This window comes from Pelecanus crispus, chromosome 2 (assembly GCF_030463565.1).
Source record: "Pelecanus crispus isolate bPelCri1 chromosome 2, bPelCri1.pri, whole genome shotgun sequence".
NCBI classification, from domain to species: domain Eukaryota; kingdom Metazoa; phylum Chordata; class Aves; order Pelecaniformes; family Pelecanidae; genus Pelecanus; species Pelecanus crispus.
This window is the reverse complement of record NC_134644.1, coordinates 19,699,728-19,718,909: the sequence shown is the minus strand read 5'-3', so window position 1 is coordinate 19,718,909 and position 19,182 is coordinate 19,699,728. Positions and strand designations below refer to the sequence as shown.

General features: G+C 39.2%; 1 protein-coding gene across 1 annotated transcript in view; it reads left to right on the top strand.

Annotated features, from left to right (window-relative positions):
- Positions 1–19,182, top strand: part of GPR158 (G protein-coupled receptor 158) — a 217,075-nt gene that overhangs the window by 143,777 nt on the left and 54,116 nt on the right. The window contains exon 6 of the mRNA XM_075706145.1: positions 18,606–18,715. Within this exon, the coding sequence (XP_075562260.1) occupies positions 18,606–18,715 (110 nt within the window). The remainder of the gene's footprint in view (positions 1–18,605; positions 18,716–19,182) is intronic.

The window sequence follows — 19,182 nt, the reverse complement described above, 5'->3', positions numbered from 1 at the left end:
CTTGTCTTGTCGTCTTCTCCTCTTACAATACGTAAGAGACAATAGAAAGTCCTTGCTTTATATGTCCAGTGTGAGATTGACTCAGGGGTAGTGAGAAAGGCAGTAAGCCAAAAAGCAGGCAAAAGTAAGCCTGAGCAGTCATTTGGAATACTTGGAAACGTTATCAGTGTCAGGGTCATTGGTTTTAAAAGTAATCTGAAGGGCCAAATCCACTGGAAAATGCAAAACATAGTCATAGGGTACATACACATTAATTCTGACATATTCTGAATATGTCAGACTGGTGCATATGGGCAGATCCGCCGCAAAGGCTTGTGTGTGCTGAAATCTCAGTGCTTTGTGATGGAGTAAAGTTGTGTTACGAATTTCTCACAGGAGAGCATGCCCTCTGCTGCCGCCATGGCTGGGCTCCATTCAGGCAGCAGCACATAGCTGCTGCGGGCATTCGCTGTCTGAAAGCATATTACAAAGAGGTTTGGTTCTACTTCATGGTATGTGTCCAAAGTTTGGTGAAGAAACATTTTTGCATAAAGGGAAATCTTAATAGTTCTTTGTTTAACTATTTTCTATTAAATGCATATTGATACTGCTTTTCCTGTATGATCAAAACTTTTTTGGTCATTTGCACGGAAAGAAAGGTTTAATCCTGTTACATGTATATCCAACAGGTATATTTTGTATAGCATATGCTGGTACTTATGCAGACTATAATGACACTCAGGAAGAAAAGTAAAGGAAGCTTTGTTGGCATAAGGAAGTTCTTTCCCCTTTTCCTTCAAGTATTGTATCTTGTTCAGAGTTTTATCTTCCTTTTAAATTTGGGAATTTTCTATAGGAAATAGTTAAAATAACCACTGTTTTTAAACCGTGGAGCTATGATTTAATCTTCAGATCTCTTCTTCCATGTCAGTCCAAGTGTGCAAGTTGTCACATTAGTCAGAGTCCAAAATAATTTTATATATTCCAGTAGTTGTTAAATCTACTAATCCTGCTTAATTTATTAACTAGCCTAATCATCTCAAATATAGCATGTATCAGGATACAGAGCAAGCATTCTCAATGTTCAGCTCGCTGTCTTAAACTCCTAATCTGAAATCATCAGCATGCTGAACCATTGAAATGTTGTTTTGAAACTCTGGCAGAGCTTCCTGGCCCATGGAATCAGCTCATCCTTTTTTCTGTCTTTATTGATGGCATTGCGTTGAAATCTATAAAGAACTAATCTGTAAAAGTCTGTGTGCTGGGTTATTTAGTCAGCTATTTATATCCATACTTATTAAACTTGTATCTACTTTCCAAGCCTTGAGGCATATTTACATCTTTGAAATCATAATCCAAATAAGTTACTGCCATAGTAGCAGGCACTCTCTGTTCAAGTAATCACCAGTTGTTGCTACAAGAAAAGAAGGCAAAATGCTATGATAACAAGTCTTTTAAAACCCTAAGGAACATCTATATTAACCATTAATTCAACATAAGGCTCTGTTAGACAATCATATGCTCTAGGGATTTTGGAAGATAGCTGAATCAGAACATACCCTAAATACCTACAATGTAAGCCTTAAGCAAGATTAATAGATTCAGTAACATTAAGGCGTTTGCCAATTATATTGGTAACAATAAGGTATCTGCCAATTTCAGATGTCACCAAGGATATTAAAAAAAATCTAGGTTTAATTTTTAACTGCTCTTTATGTAACTTTTCTGGAACCAAAAGACATGCCACACTACTAAGTTCACAGGAAAAAAACTTGATCTGTTTTGACCCTGAGCCAAGATGACTTTCTGTGGGCTATAGTTACTGCTGATGGTTATGGGAGTAACAAATACTAAGGAGCACTTATTTTCTCAGGCAGGGTATCTTCTCTGTTTAGGCTGAGTGCCTTCAATGCTTACTACATTTGGAAAAGAAACCTCTAGTATATTAGGCTTTCCTCAGGTGTCCATAAACTGGGCTAACCTGATAACATCAAAAGCTTTTCATATCAAATGATGTAGTTGTGAAAGGCACTCACTTCTGTTTTGACTCTCCAGTGTGTATAGCAGACATCAGAGGTGATCAAGGATTTGTAGATATGAAATTAATTTTATAATAGATAACTAATTCATATTTTTATACCATAATTAGCATGTATTATTGTTTATATTAATGACGAGGCTCCAGATATGGATCAGATGAAACTAACAAGCAAGTTGACAGAGAACGAATTATTGAGAAGACACTGTAGTTGAGAAAAGTCATTCTCTGTTATTTTCAACAAATGCAAAAAAAAGTTTTCAACCTTGATCTAACTTCAAGTAGTGTTTAGTCTTAACTGATTAAGAAATAGGTTAGAGAACAGGAGAAAAAAGAAAATTGAAACCACTCAGAGTGAAAGAGAGAAAAAGAAATAGAGGGCAGAGAAATCCCTGTTGCTAAACACTGAGTACTCTGTTCGTCTAGAGAGCATAGGAGACATTCTTGAGATTTTGTAGTTACCTAAGCAAGTTCAAAGAAATGGTTTTTTTTCCCTCCATGTGTGTCTTTCATAAAGTAGATGAAATTTTGTAGCATGATACAGTGAATCTGCTAGGTTCATTTCCTTAGACCATCTGAAGTAATGAATTTTTCTCAGACATGTCACAAGCAATCCTGTCAAAGTTTGCCTGAATGGGTTTGGTTTAAATCACAAATAGCTGTGATATATATAGAAAGTGTTCAAAAACCTTAAAAAAAAAAGAAGGTATGGCCTTCTGAATACTCTCAGCTCCTCGTCTAAACGTGAGTTTTGAAGTATTTGTTTTGGCCAGTTTCAGATATGGGGTCTCACTTGCTATCTGTCTTTCCATGTATCTTACCAACCTGACTTCTCTTTTAAAAAAAATGCTATGTTTCTCCCTGGCACCCTGGAGTTTGGTTATTTTGGTGTCTGTTTACCATCTCATTCTTAGATCTGGCAACAACTGTTCATTTTGCTCTTAAATATTTTGTCCGTCTGCTTTTATGCTGTTTTTATTGTTCAGTTGTTTATCCAACACCCCAAGCAGCTTGGTAGGGAGGATGGAGAAGGAAGTTCATATAAATAAATAATTGTTGTTAAATGCAGAGGACTGCCTAGCAACAAAAAGCAGTAGAATATGTCCCTCCTGGTAGAGGGTGGGCCTTTTCTTTGATAAATCAGTAAAATGTTTGGAGGACTCCCCCTGTGCTCAGAAAGGAGTGGAACATTTGAAGAAAGCCGCCTTGTGCTGTTTTGTTGATCTGTTAATGAACATGTTTTGTGGACCGTGCAAGTGAGATGTATCAGGACTGCAAATGAGAGATCTTGCCCTGGAAGACTGTATTTCTAATGCTTTATTTTTACACATGCAGCAGCAGGAGGGAACTAGCAGGTACTGGTTATAGCTATTGTGGTCAGTGTCTCTGAAAGGAGGAGACCAAAGATGGTTGAATAGTTTGGCCATTAGCAGGGAAAGCTTCATTTTTTATCATGGCAAGTCTTTTAAGGACTCAACTACCCATAGTTGAGTCCAGATTGCAGTGCCCAAATTTGGTGCCTTGAGGTCAAGTAAGGTAGTCTTTATTTTACAGGGCTGTGTACTCACAGTCAGAGACACAGAAACCAGCATGCCTGCTTTGGCTAGCTTAGAGAGTTGGACGTGCTGAAGACAGAGAGATTTCCGGCTTATGATCTGTCTAGTTTTTGTGAGTGGAAAAATGCCTTCCTTCACTAAGGGCTGCAGATTTGAATGCTGTCTTCAGGTGCACCATGGAAGCCTTAATTTCTTACCAAGTATAGGTGGTAAAAAAAACAACCTATTGATAGGTTTTTACCCAATATCCCACTTGTTAATGTTTTCATTCTGGATGTGACATTCAGGTTCAGTTCCTCTCTCTGGCTCAGAAGATACAAACTTGTACCACCTTGAAGAAAGGTTTAGCACTTTGGCTCTAAGATGCTGTAGCATGAGAAGTGTTCAGCCTCTTGTGCTGCTCTTGTTCCATTTCACATTGCTTCGTTGAGCAGTAGTAAATGGGTATAAGCACAAATATTAGTCTAACTCTACAGTGTAGTAGGGAAGGTATTTCACCTATTGGTTAGGTTACCTATTGGTTAGAAGAGGGAGAACTGGCTTCTCATACCTGCTCTAATGAATGCTTAAGTTATTTTTAGGTATGAGCAGTGAGTAGCTTATGGACCTCAACTGTTATCACTGGAAAAACATAGCTTGAAGTTGGTTGTTTTCCAGGTTAAAGCATTAACTGTCAAGAACTTTCCTCAGAAACCTGCTTATTGTTGCACTGAGGACAGGTGTGTTGTTTTGTCTAATCCCACTAAATTTTCAAAATAAGAAAAAATTGACTCTTCTGGGTTTCTTTTTCTTATCCACAATCCATTTCTCTACAGTTATTTTACATGTTTGAAATAAAAGGCAATTTTAATCACAAAACCCCAAACCCTAAGTTGCAGAGAAAGCATAGGTCAGGAAAACAAACTGCAAGTCCTAATGCTGTTCTGGGTGTTTGAGTTCAAATCTTTAGGACCTGAAAAGACTTCATATCATGTGAGAGAGAGGACTGAAGTTTTTAATGACAACTGAAAAAGACGTTATAGATCAAAGATATGCCCATCAAATACAACCTTACATGTGAAATGTTTTTGTGGTTTATCTGTTTCTTTTTGAAAAAGAAATTGCCCATGTCAGACAATCAATAATTCATCAATATATTTACTGGTGCATTTGCCAATGCAGTTTTATGGAAAACCAGAATGTATGCAAAGGTTAGCAAATGCAATATTTGGAAGATGAGATGTGCCTATTATCCCTTAGGGAATTTACTGTTGCCGATTTTTCAGGTGATGAGCAGCAATACAAATCACTGAGGTGTCATGAATCTTTGTTTTCCAGAGGAGGAGAATTTATCACCCTTAGTTTCCCTCAGTCAATAATTTTGTACTTTGTAACTCCCCCTTCATCTGACTCCTCTTTTTCCTGCACCATTGTACTTCAAACTTCTCACCAACTCCTCAATGACCTCCACAGACTCTTAGAATTTTTTCAGGTCCACACTCAATTTCCTGAAGATCTGCTCCAAGATCCATCCCTCCTACTTTCTACTTTCATGCAGCATTTCCAAGGGGAGATTTCTGTTCTGATTTGTTGTTCTGTTTAGTTGGTTGCCACCTACATGTGTTGAAGCTTTTGAAGACTGCTCTTTCAGAGTTTAGTATGTTGTTCTTGTACTATTAAAGAAATATTCCTCCCGAGGTCTGTAAAGAAGAATTCTTCTCAGGATTCTCTGAGTTCATCCAGTTATGTTGCTGATATGTTGCTCGAGATTGCTTCTTGAAAACTTGTATTCAACAAGGCTAGTCTGAGATCATTGCTTTTCATTTAAGACTTTTGCGTTTTTCTTGTGTAACGGAACTGACACCTGTCCATTGAGAACATAGCCCTCAACGGGCTAATGTCTGTGTTACTTTCATTGCCATCTTATTTCTGTGTTTCTGCATTCCCTGATGGTTACCTTAGAATTCATGAAACACCTTGTGTTCTAGGCCCATTTCTTTCCTCAGTTGGATTGTCCTAAAGTTTTTTTTTTTTTCCTTTGAGATCCCCAGTTTAAAATAGTACTAAATATTAAATTAGGCTAAGTAGTTCTGAAGCCTTTTCCAGCTTGTTCTCCTCTGCAGTATTTCAGAGTTGAAAGATGGGCTTTACATGGTCTGCCAGGTTACTAGCTGCATGTGAACTGTAGAAAAGTCTTTCTCATTTGAGAAGGAGAGAGTGCTGAGAGTGCTGAGAACTGTGAGAAAAACTTTGGAGTGGTGATTTGTGGTGCAGGAGGTTTTTAATTGATTTTAACTTTGAACATCACATTTTACCCTTAGGCTCCCTTTATAGCCTGTGGAGAAAAGTAGGCACCTCTGAAGGACAGCGCTCATAACCCACCTTGGGTGCCTCTAGAAGGATGATGTGAGTTGCCTTCTGGCTATGATGCTCCCCATTGAATACAGAGGGAGCTTAGGCTGCCTGTCTTGGATTTTGGCGTTTCACTTGTCTTCCCTATCTTAGATGTGTAGAAGCTCCACTCCAGATTTCTATTCCCTATAGAATTATAGCGATTATAGTATAAAATCACACTAGTTGAATGTGGTGAAGGAGAGTGAATATAGAGAATGAGAGTTTCTCACATACCATGTGAAGGAGTATTTTATGGCTCATGGAGATGCCATGTGAACCCTTTTGCGCTAAAAGTCTATTTCAGGGTTGCTTAAGATTGCAGGAGGCTGAACTTGATGAAGTTCTGTGTTGCTTTTCATAAAGAAGAAAACATCAGCACAGATATACTTGAATTATGCTGCTAGTTTGGAATCAATGTGCTGTAGAATTGACATGAAAAGTAGCTAACTTTTGAAAGAGAATCATGGTTTTGCAGGCAAAAAAGAAATCACAAGGAAAGCACCATATCTATTTCTGTATATAAACATATAGATATAGAAATATTCATACAAGCAAGTGATTAATTTTGTATGTACAAACACACACATACATGCACATCAACTGGAGAAGGGATTAGGAAACGTCTGTGTATGTAGAACTTACACTCAAAAAAAAAGTTTGATGTTTTATTTACAACTATCCCCTCATATGCACACTGTCCTGGTTTCGGCTGGGATAGAGTTAATTTTCTTCCTAGTAGCAGGCATAGTGCTGTGTTTTGGATTTAGTAGGAGAAGAATATTGATAACACGCTGATGTTTTTAGTTGTTGCTGAGTACTGCTTATGCTAGTCAAGGACTTTTCAGCTTCCCGTGCTCTGCCAGGTACACAAGAAACTGGGAGGGGGCACAGCCAGAATAGTTGATCCAAAGGGCCAAAGGGCTATTCCATACCATATGATGTCATGCTCAGTATATAAACTGGGGGGGGTTGGCCGGGGAGCAGCGATCACTGCTCGGGAACTGTCTGGGTATCGGTCGGCGGGTGGTGAGCAATTGCATTGTGCATCACTTGCTTTCTATATCATTATTATTATCATCCTTATTACGTTGTTAGTATTATCATTACTATTTTATTTTATTTCAATTATTAAACTGTTCTTATCTCAACCCAGGAGTGTTTCTCACTCTTACTCCTCCGATTGTCTCCCCCATCCCATCGGGGCAGGGGGAGTGAGCGAGCGGCTGCGTGGTGCTTAGTTGCTGGCTGGGGCTAAACCACAACACACATGCATACCCATAAACACAGAATCAAATTCTGCAGCACCATAATATCAATATATACCTATAGTCTATAGGATCTCAAGTTTTGTGAAAGCATTCGTTTTTGCACTATGCAAGTATCTATTCTGTGCTGCTTTTATTTATTTAAGAATATTTCCCTCATCTGAAGCTCCATGACAGGTGGAGAAGTAGAGCTCATGTCTCCTGATACCTATTTATTCACCTTAACACAAGAACTTGAAAGGCTGGTGAGTCAGACTTCTCCAGATAAGGGTTAAGTGTGCTGGTTAAACTCCATGAGAGGTAGTAAATGGTATCTCAAAAAGACTAAAAATGTTACTGATCTGGTAGTATCTTGCACAGGCATGGCAAGGAATGTGAGGGCTGAGCTACTCCCAGCAGTTCTTAGACAGCAAGAGCAGTGGTCAGAAACATGCTGGATCCTTTACAAACCTAGACAAATGGCAGCTCTCCTGGCAATGAATGTGCAGTAGCAGAATTTATTTCTAGTATGTTTTTAATGGTCGACTGACAATGAAAATAGGAAGACAGGAATTCTGCTGTAGTCTTCATTTGCCTGCACCTTGGAGCCTAAATGCAGTGAGGAAATAAGAAGCATGTTTCCTTGAAAATGCTCTGTCTGCAGTCCTTCCAGTAATCTCAGCTGTTCTCTAATTACAGAGGTGATTGAGTTCTTTCTTTTCCATCCATCCTTAAGAACCAGAATGGCAGAAGTACCTCACAGAATGTAGGTTTTGTGAAGAAAAAGTTGCTAATGAAAATCTGGAAGCAGAGAGCTGTCTTACAAACATTTAAGGACAAAGGTCTCCTCCTTCACTGAGATCAGTCCACTGATCTTCCAGACAGCCATGGTAGTAATCCCACTCACACATTTATCACGTTCACTTCTCCTTTATTAGGCCATTATTGAACTCCTGCTTTGCAGCATCCCTGAGCCACCTGTAGGTAAGTAGGGACTTACCTATGGATGTGTCTGTTTCCAGAGAAGAGGACCTGTAGCGCATGAGCTTATGCTCTGCACAGAGGAGGGCTGGTTCTGCAGGCTGCTCTGCTCCAGTGCTGCAGAGAGGAGTGGAGCTGGTTTATGCTGTTCTTTAAAAATCACCTAGAGATCATATGTGACTGAGAGAAGATCTGTGAAGAGCCTGATCGCTTTGGATCTAGAAATCTCTTTTTTAAATTTCTTTTCATTTCTCAGTCATAATAATTTATTAATATCTGATCAACACTGGATAAATATTTTTCTTGTCTGGACTTATATTAAAAAATAATTTTCTTTTGACTAGGACCAAAGCGTATGAGCACTCTGGCCTTCTTAGCCAAGAAAACTGTTCACAATCTTTGGGAAGGGAGCAACTTTCATATCGGTGTGATATAAGAACTATTAGAATGTCAGTAGGAAGATAAATAGTGTTTCTTTCCTATTTAGATAGTTTCCACTATGGAGTGAATTTTGAGTTTACAGCTGTGGCTGCTTTCTTCTGGACTTTGTTAATTACCCATCACTAATTAATTATATTAATGACATACATTGTTTAGTATGGTTAATATAGATTTAAGACCAGTGGGATCATAGATCATGTCATCAGAGTATGTCACTTATGTTCACAATTCACCCAATTACCTCTCTGCTGACGCCAATAGGTGTACTTTAGGTAAAGCAGATTTCCCAGGTGGGCATCCATTCTTGATATGGGAACATTATGAGGTGGAGTGTTCCCACCACTTCCTCTGGAGGTTTGTCACACCGTGGCCTTTGGCTTGTCCCCACTGCTGTTGTTGCTACAGGTACATAAGCTGAAAATGAAAAGTCGATAGTTCCAGCAGTGATGTCTGCAGTAAACTAATCAGCACTGGCTGGATTGAGATGTCCGGCTGGTATTTTGTGGAGAGACGTTTTCTAAATTACTGGTTGTCAAAATAAATACTGACAAATACTTGCCTGCAGAGGGTAACAGCCAATTCTATGCCCTACTCTTTGCTGTGGTTTAACAGGATATTTCAAAGACCTGCTCTGTCCCTATTGTCTTTTCCAAGTAACCATCTTAAAAGTTGGTGTCAATAAAATTCCTACCTTGGCTCGTGAACCTGCCTAACATGTAGTTCAGAGAGAACATGCAGCCAGAAAGGAGGTATTCCTGAAGAACCTAAACCACCGAGTAGTTTTTTCTCACGAACTTGGTGTTAAATACTTCACTAGCTTTGTTAGATTAAGACCAGGAGATAAGGTATTTTTGGAACTCTGAATAGCTGCATGTTTTCTTTTTCCCAGGTAGAAGCCACTCTTTGAAAATACTCACATAAAACCCTTCTCTGCACTGGATATTCATAGGGATTTCAGCCATATTGTAATGAAATGCAAAAGTCTGTGTGTTTTATGACCTGTGTCTTGCATTAAGTATACTTGGCAAGTTGCTCTGAATAATTTAGTCTATTATGTCTTGATTTAGCTGCAGCTCTTGCAAGATTTATTTTAATATAGACTACTTGACCATTATGTTTTTAAAAGGTTCCTTTTTCTTAAAATCACAGACATGGTCTTAAAATGAATTGGTAGATTTTCCTTGGTTTTAATAAAATACTGTATTGCATAGTGCCCTTCTTTATTCATAAAATGAAACTAGCATATTCTTAACCCTGTTGTTAAAATGTGTCAAGTATTTGGCAAATGACTGGGCTGAATAGATGTCTATCTTTTTCATTTGAGATGTTTCAGCTCCTTAAAATGATTGGTTTTCTGCTTCTTGGGTGACCACATCTTTGTTAAGAAAAGATGATAATAGTGCATCCAATAAGAAAGTTTTTTGTTTTTTACACATCCGGTGTAGGTAAACTAGGACATTCAGTTGAATGCTGTCATCTACCCGAGTGGCATGTCACACTGAAGAAAACTTATTTGAACAGATGAAAGAAATAGTTGGATTATAAAAGTTAACTGGTGGAGGAAGCAAATATTTTAGAAGATATTTTGACTTTACCACCTCCTTTGATTTTCCACTTTCATAATTTTGCATTGGTGTGAACAATTTTTGAAATGTGCCTATGCATACATACCTGTTGCCTAGATAAAATGTTCTGATGAAATTACTTCTATTAATTTTGAATTATGTTTTTTGAATGAAACCGTAAGAATAGAAGCGCTGGATGGTTAAGGAGCTCAGCTTCTCCTCTACACTTCACTTGTGCTTCTTTTCTCATCCTTAGCATGCATGTGGCTGGAGCCCTGAATGTCCCACCTGCTTATCTTTGCTTTTAGTGTTGCTGCTGGCAGAGCATGTCTAATAATCTCCACTCAAAACCTAACCATTTGCTTGATCAGGAAACCCACATTTTCACACATATTTCAATATTTAACTGGAAAGTAATCCAAGCCCTTTGTGTATAAGTTTAGGAAGAATAAATATCACATGAAAGCGTGCAGAGTGTCAATGTGATCTACACTGCTCTTAACACTTGCAGGTCTTTTTGAAGACAGGGAGCCAGATATTTTTTAAATATTTGGGTAGTTGCCTTTTAGTGAAGTCAAAGGCTCCTAACTCCCTGGCTAGCTCCTAAGTGTCTTTAAAATGCGATCAATGGCTGCATATTAATTTTGTGCTTCAAGGCAGGGGTCTAGTTGTTTTGGTAATACTACTTCTTACACTTTTCTTTCCCCAAAGAGGATACAGATTTGGTGTGTTGTCTTTCTTTGTATCCCCTTTCTCTTCTTGGTTGTCAATTCACCCTTGGGGAACCCTTAGCATTTATAGCTGATTCAGCCAGAGTGTCAATTTATGTCTCTCATAAGCTAAGGAATTGTTTTCTTACAAAGTTTTAGCCATCATTAGGAAAGAAACCTTGAATGCCCTTCTCTACTGCATGGGCCTTGTTGGGCATAACACTTCATTTGTTGTGAACAAATCTGTTTACAGAGTGCAAGCACGTCTCTTTTTAAAGATATTGTGGACTATATGTGTCCTGGTTTCAGCTGGCATACAGTTAATTTTCTCCCTAGTAGCTGGTATAGTGCTGTGTTCTGGATTTAGTATGAGAATAAGGTTGATAACACACTGATGTGTTAGTTGTTGCTAAGCAATGCTTACACTAGTGTCCTGGTTTCGGCTAAACCACGACAACTAGTCAAGGACTTTTTAGCTTCCCATGCTCTGCCAGGTGCACAAGAAACTGAGAGGGGGCACATCCAGAACAGCTGACCCAAACTGACCAAAGGGCTATTCCATACCATGTGACGTCATGCTCAGTATATAAACTGGGGGGAGTTGGCCATAGGGCAGCGATTGCTGCTCGGGGACTGGCTGGGCATCTGTCAGTGGGTGGTGAGCAATTGTATCACTTGCTTTGTATATTCTTTTTATTATTATTATTATTTTCTCTTACTCTGCTGTCCTCTTAAACTGCCTTTATCTCAGCCCACGGGTTTTACTTTTTTCCCCCCAATTCTCTCCCCCATCCCACCGGTGGGGGCGGGGGGTGAGTGAGTGGCTATGTGGTGCTTAGTTGCCGACTGGGGTTAAACCATGACAATATGTTAACTTTTTATTACTTAACTTTAGAATACTATTCATTAGGCCAACGTAAATAGGAATAGTGAAGCTGGATCATTAGTAACTCTAAATAGAGGCTAGAATTTATAGCAAATAAATGCATTTTCAGACCAAGTGCTCAGGTCACTTATAAATTAATGTTTCCAGAGCTGGTAGGATCTGTGACATACCACTTTTTCTCTTCAAATTGGAGGAAAGACATGACGGCATCTTGGAAGTTATGTGGACATTTGTTTTCCACAAAATGGCCTATTCAGAGGTGCCCTGTCAAGTGTAAGCTGAGATCTGCCTTATGAACAGGGAAAAAAAAAGAGGGAAAATAATTGAAGATGTATCAATAAAAAGGCATTCTAAGTATGCAGTCTTGTGTCAAACCAGAATGATGTTGAAGGTTCTGTTTGCTTAATCACCAGATAAATCTCTCAGGAGGCTAAATGAGCTCCACAGTAAAAAATATGTTCCATAAAAAGCTTTAGAGATCTGCTGTTACTGCCTGATGGGGATGAATCTAAAGTATAATAAAACTTACTTATAGCAAAGCATTCTGATGAATCAAGTTCTAGAAGCCTGTCCTTGTATTTTACACCAGTGCTGGTGGTTATGTGCTTATATTGCATTGTGGACTTCCAAAAGACTTTACAGGCAAGACACCTCTTTGCTGAAATATAGCCAGAGGTTTAATATATGGTTTAAGACAGGTGATGGAGAAAACCTATCTACAGCTGAAAGCATAGTGGGAGGGAAAAGAGGATTTCAGCAGGCAGAATTTCAAGCTGGACTTTCTGTGGGTGGCTAGGAAGAACTTGTTTTCTTTTATGAAGAAATCCAAAAGATCGTAAATGGCCGTAAGTGTTTTGAATTTGACATATATCTTATCTGAAATGCATTGCCCCCAGCAGCAGAGTGCCTCCAATGCTGTGTACTGGGAAGTTGATTCAGTTCCAATTCAGAGGCAAGAATAAAACCTCCTGTGGTTTCCTGCAGCAACTGTGTGCTTTATAGAGGCATTGAGCTAATGATCCAGCACAACTCTGATTTAAAATTGTGAGATTTGCAGGGATAACAGGGTTTGATGGTACTGTGTGTCCATAGGCCTATTAGAGTAAAACATTATGGCTTAAAAAGCACATGTGGTTTAAAAAAAATGGGATGGAGATGGAAGGAAGTGTTCTTATATAATTAGTCTAAGTGTATATATTCAGCTATTATTATACCTCTAAAATGTTTTGTGTAGTTGCACCGGAAATATTTGTTGGTAGTACAGGATTGGATAATGAGTTGTGCATTCACTAATATTTAAGCAGATGCTCTGAGCTGTGAATCATGTTTTGAACAGTGGTATGTGGTGCCCGTAGTGTACACAGGCTCATGAATGCCTTCATTCATGCCCATCTGTTAAGATGGCAGGGTGCCCACATACAAGTGGATTGGTCCCTTTTCTAGAAAGCATAGTGCCAGACTGTTATGAGTTTGGATGGCAAGCTTATCTAACACTGCAAACAGCATCTCTGTTGCGGGAAATCCCTTCTCAGTATTAGGACTGAAGCATTAATAGGTGACTTGATGAACTAGGTTACCCTGGAGGTTATTTTATTTGTTGAAAGAAACTACTGAAACATGGCAGAAGAAAGAAGAGTGCCCATCTCAAAGCACAGCAGGATACCGAGAGGAAGCATCCGATGGCTTGTTCCGTAGCAGAATTGCCTAGAGACAGCCCAAGACAGCTATTGCAGTCAGGCAAGGGCAGATGGTGTTGGGCAGTGGAACAGATCAGATGGATCTCTTCACAGTATCTCCTAGATGCTTGTTAATGGAATTAGCCCAAAAGGCATTATCTTAAATGGCTGCATCATGGCCTGCGTTGAACTGTGCAGAGTACTTGCAGCAAATTCTGAGGTTAAATAAAAAAAGTAGGTAGATTTCCTGTAAAGCTTTTTGGGTTAACTGGGCACAATTTTAAGAGAAATTTGGTTATTTGAAAATGAGAAAAAAATTAATACTTTTGCATCGCTTTTATCTAAAGTAGATGACTTTCACCTCGGATCCATAACCAGATGATGCTGATGCTCAAATTCTAAGCTCCATATCTCATTTCCATGTATCTAACATGGATAACATCCCTGCCCACGGCACTAGGAACTAGATGATCTTTAAAGGTCCCTTCCAACCCGAACCTTTCAATGATTCTACAACTGAGGGCAAAAATAAGAAGAGTTCAAAAGTGAACACTTTGGCGTTTTTTGACTTAAGGTCCTGCTCAAAAATTTTCATGTTTAAATTTAGGATTTGTAGCGCTGACAATTCCATGTATTTTTAAAAATATTTGTTCTTTGACTTCTGATCTTTTGAGACGTTATAGCTTTGCCCATTCCCTCTCAACATGGAGTATAGAAATTTGATGATTGAAAAGGAAAATGAGTTTTTGATCTATTCATGTGATTTTTATGGCTTAAGAGTCAAAGTAAAAAGCAACTTGTCTTAAATACATTACAAAATTGCTAGAGTTGGCTACAGAGTGTTTGGCTTAGTCCTCCTAATGCAGATTATTAATTGACATATAGTGAAGCAACTTCCCTAAAATAAATCTGAAGTACCTTTCTAGTCAGTGGAGATGCGTATGTGAAGACTTTAGGCCAAGATTCTGTCCAAGTAGCTGAAGTCCTGAACTTCTTCAAGGTACCTGCTTTTATCTGTGGGTTACTTATGGAACTCACATTAGTAGGGCTGATTTACTAGACCCCTACAACGCAGGTGGAAATTATATGCCTGATTTAGGCAGACTGTATCCCATTCAATGCACCTTGGGGAACTGTACAGGATTAATTAAAATATTTTCACCTGGATCTGGTGCCCAAGGTGAAGGGCAAAATTCATCATCTTATGTGAACAGTGAGGTTCATCTAAAAAAAAAAAGAATATTTTGTGTTGCACAGAAGTATTGCTCACTGTTAACATGATAGAGCTGTGATTTTTTTTTTTTCCACCCGTTTAAAGAATCTTTCTAAATGCTGTGTATCCTTTAAGAAGCAATGGCACTGAGGCTGAAAAACTCATTATTTGCTCATATTTTGTGAGGACAATGTGTGTTACGCTTTTGAACATTAAATTGTTCAACGTTAGTTCTCTTTGCACTTTTACTGTCCTACCTGTCCTGATAACAAAAATTTGCCATAGTGGGTGAGGTGCCTGTATCGACTTTAAGCATTGTCTTTAGAGACTGTGTGTGCCTGTTCATCATGTCAGCTGAATAACTGAGCTGGCTGAACGCTGTGTCAGCAAGCCAAGTCTCTCTTCCGTGTCTGTAATTCTGCAGCTCTAAACATACTTGACAGTTAGCTGGTGACCTTAGAAAGTCTTTTCATCTCTGACTCCACAAGTGGTAGCGTGACTACTGGGACAATGTTTTGGCAAGGGTAATAATAGCTTAAAACATGTTGAGGTTAAAAGCAAACATCTAAATGCATTTGCCTAAATGACAAAGATGAGCCACGGTTTATGAAGTCTCACGCACAGCTGCAGTAACTGGTACATGAACAGGCACTGTCTGACTTCTCTTCTTCTGGTTTCCAAATATTTTTTCACCAGATCTTTGTTGTTTAAGGAACAGAAACTGATGTCTAGTATTTAAATGGATTTCAGGAGCTGGCAAAACAGAGGATATCACATTTCCTTATGTACAGTAAATAGGTTTTGTGACATCCATCAGCAAAACCTCTAAGCGTTTTTAATGAGATTTGTGCTGCTGTCATGGTCTAATGCATTATAAAAGCAAAAAGGGAAAATGAATTATTGTCAGATTTTTGATGGGCAGAGTAGTCTTTTAGAACTCTGCAGAGGGATCCCCTTGCTCTCTTCAGAGCAGCCTGGATATGTGGGTTAATTCTGCGCTCATCCTATGCTCCTTGCTCAGAGCTCAGCAACCTATTGCTGCGTATTGTTTGTCACTTTAAGGAAGTCTTATCTCTGGGAAGAACAGTAGGGAATGGGGGTTTTGGTAACCAGAAGGTAGAAGAGGCTGATATGAAACAAAACCAAGACTTCTCTGTGTTACGTTTCTCTTTTGTTTGTTTTTTAGCTAGGGGAAATGAGGGATGGAGTGCAACAGCCATACTTATCACCAGATACACATTCTTTGCAAGAATGTGATTCCACTAAAATGAAAAACTTGACTATGGCTTTTGGTGTACTGACCTTCCATGGCAATGTTTCTGTAGCCCCTTGGCTCCAATCCATTAAAGATTATTCAATTTAAAAATTGTGCCCCTTAAATTCACTGTGATTATAAGAGACTTAATGCTGACAAAAGCTTAGAGAGGGCGGTCCACTGAACATCCTGGGTAGCCCTGATGGGAAGGACATAGTCTTAGAATAACCTTCTGGAAAGCCTAAGAAGCAAGCAAAACATAAGTATAGCAATTCTTGCTGTTCAATGCCTTGGTCCATGCCAGACCACATGCAAGTTATGGAAGAATAGGTGGAAATGGATGTTGGCCCTTGGAAGGGCATTGCAACTATTCTCCATCATACGAACATAGGAAGAGATTTTCAAAACACCCAAAAGGGAATCAAACTTGGATCTAGTCTTTGACAGCTTACGCAGTGTACTTGACCACTGGGCAAAGGAGTAGTTCAAATGTGTCTACATTCAAATGGGGAAATGAGAACAGTTTTTGCCAACAGAGCCTTGCCTCTGCAGCCTTCATGGTGATCTGCCGCATGCCAGCTCTACACCATGCTGCATTGGAAGTGGTGTTTTCTTGGTTGATAGCTAGGCAAATGCCTCAGCTGCTCATACAAATGGTTCAATGCAAATCAATGAGATTTTCTAGACACAAGCAGTTAATATTTCAGCAAGGAACTGCAGATAAAATTGCTGTGTCAGTTTTCATGGCAAAGAGAGCTGTTGCCCTTGCTCAGAAAATTCTGTGCCTGGAAAGTTTTCAGACCTTTCCATTTCAATCATCTGAAAAATTCTGCTTCCAGATCAACTTTGAAATGTTCAGAGTCTCTGCATGCCAGTCGTTTTTGGTGTTGTTTTTCTAGTTTGGAAGAAACAAAGGTGAAATGGGGTGTTTTCTACCCCCTGGCAAACCTCAGGAAGCAGGTTACTGCTACAGACTTTGCTCTCATTCTGCAACTGTCCTAATGGGTATAACTGTGTATTAGGATAAAAGGTCACTGCTGTCATTCAGGTCTTTCTGAGAAACTTCTTGCTGGATGCTCTATTTACACAAGCATGTTCATATGTGTGTGTGGATGCATTTTGGTTTTCCAGCTGATTTTCCAATGAGAAGTGGGCCTTTTGCTGCATGCTATTCTCTTCCTCACACGCAGAATTTGTCAGATTCCCGGAAAATGTCTACCTTGAAACATGTCAGTCCAATAACGGTGAAAAAAACAGAGTAAATTTTGCATCATGGTTTGATTTCACAAACCATTTTTTTAAAGAAATAGCTTGATTCTGCTGTAAAAAAACATGCCAGCAAATCACAGCAGCTTCTTCTATCTCTCTCAGCCCACATGTCTGCCATTTTTGCCCTCACTCCTAAATATGTCTATGTCACCCAAAGGACATAGTCCTGGGCTTTTGGCCAATATCCCAGGCTTGAATTCCCACATAGAAAAGCATTTACTTAGGAAAATAATATCATGTGGCAGCCGGTAGGCACAATAATACCTCTACTGCCAGAATGTACTGACTCTAAATGAAGCTGTGGCAGATGGCCTGAAATGTTTCAGTGCTTTCTTTCTGTAGAGACCAGGATTACCCAATTACTATGGTGCATTGGGTTGTTTTACAAGGTTCTGGTCAGACGGGTGGGATGCACTGGATCTACCTTTGCTGGACCGAGCAGGGTCTGCAGGTTCAGTAAGGGCAGTGTACAGCCAAATCCCTGGGACAGCAGGCTCCTTCCTGGTGGGGCCGGGCAAGAGGGAAGGAGTATGGGATCATCCCTCTGGATACCAGGGACAACATCTATTGGAACGAGAAAAGATGGGCTCCTGGTTCAGATCGTGACTGAGTCCGCCATTTGAACAGCCCTATTTAGATAAGGGTAGCACTTTACTTGGTAATGATGCTATTATACGCACTATACCTGCAGAAGTAGCTTATTGTCACTATTTTTTAAGTGTTGTCCTCATGCATGGTACTTGGTAGATAGAGCAAAAGGCCAGTAGGACCTTTCTGTTGTTGTGATTAGGGAAATCTGTAAGTGAACAAAAAGGTTATTTTCATCAAGAAAGTGGTGATGCATAGGGAGATTTGGTATAGCTTAGGGAAAATATATGGGGAAGAATAAGAGAGAGTCACATATGATTTTGGGGGTTGGGATAGAGTGAGGCTGGTGCAATCATTTTTAGTGTGGCATAATAGTCAGCAGAGAAAAATAAGCAGCTGTCACTTTGCTAGGTTTATTAGAAGGAGTGACTTTGAAGTGTAACCTAGTAAGTACAGTCCATCAAACCAGAATTAGGCCAGCTGCATATTACTGGAATAGCTCAAGGAAAATGTCCTTGTCTGTTCTATCCTCTTCTCTGGGTACATGTTTTCACTCTGTTAAGAAAAGTCAGTGGAATTGCATTTAAAAGTGTTGTCACTTTACAGTCTGTCACAGGGCTTTTGCCAGCTCCCTTCAAAAGGAGTTGGTGCCTAGAACTGTGCCAGCTGGTTGATCTGAACATCCCATCGCTTTACTAGAAAATCCAAATATACAGCAGTACAAGCTGAAATATGTCTGCTGTCCTGTTTTGCAACTATTCTGCATTTGAATGAAGAACTACTTTCACATTAAAGTGGTACTGAAGCTCTCTCTATCTTTCTGTTCTATAGGTTGTCATTTTGTATTTTGAGCCAAGTGTATTTCGCTGTGTTCTCCTAAGATGGGTTCGTCTTCTGGGCTTTGCTACTGTTTATGGAACTGTGACGCTCAAACTGCACAGGTATTTCACATATTATTAATTTCCATCTCTGTGGGAGTATGTGCAATCTGTCTGGGTACTTAGATGGAAGAGCTGCAAATATTGTCATAAACAAGCACCATTTCTGATTTTTAAAACCACTGCGTATTTCTCCTCATTATTCCTGCTCAAATGATGTGCTCCTAATCCCAGTAGAGAACTATGAATGCAGGCAGGATTTGATGAAAAATATGTCAGCTGTAAAATTGTGCAAGAACCCCTTTTCACAGAAGGTGAATATATTGTACTTGGATATAAGAAAATACAGAAGTGTTCATAGAGTGTTCAAAAGTGTTCAAAAGTTTCCCTGTAAAGTGTTCATAAAGAGATTCCTTCTTAGTGTTTAGATACAGCGATGGTGGGTAAAACAATACACTATGGTGTATATACTTACTCTGTTTTCTTATGGCTCGTAAGTCAAGGGCTGCTTTCTTCAGGCAATCACAGCA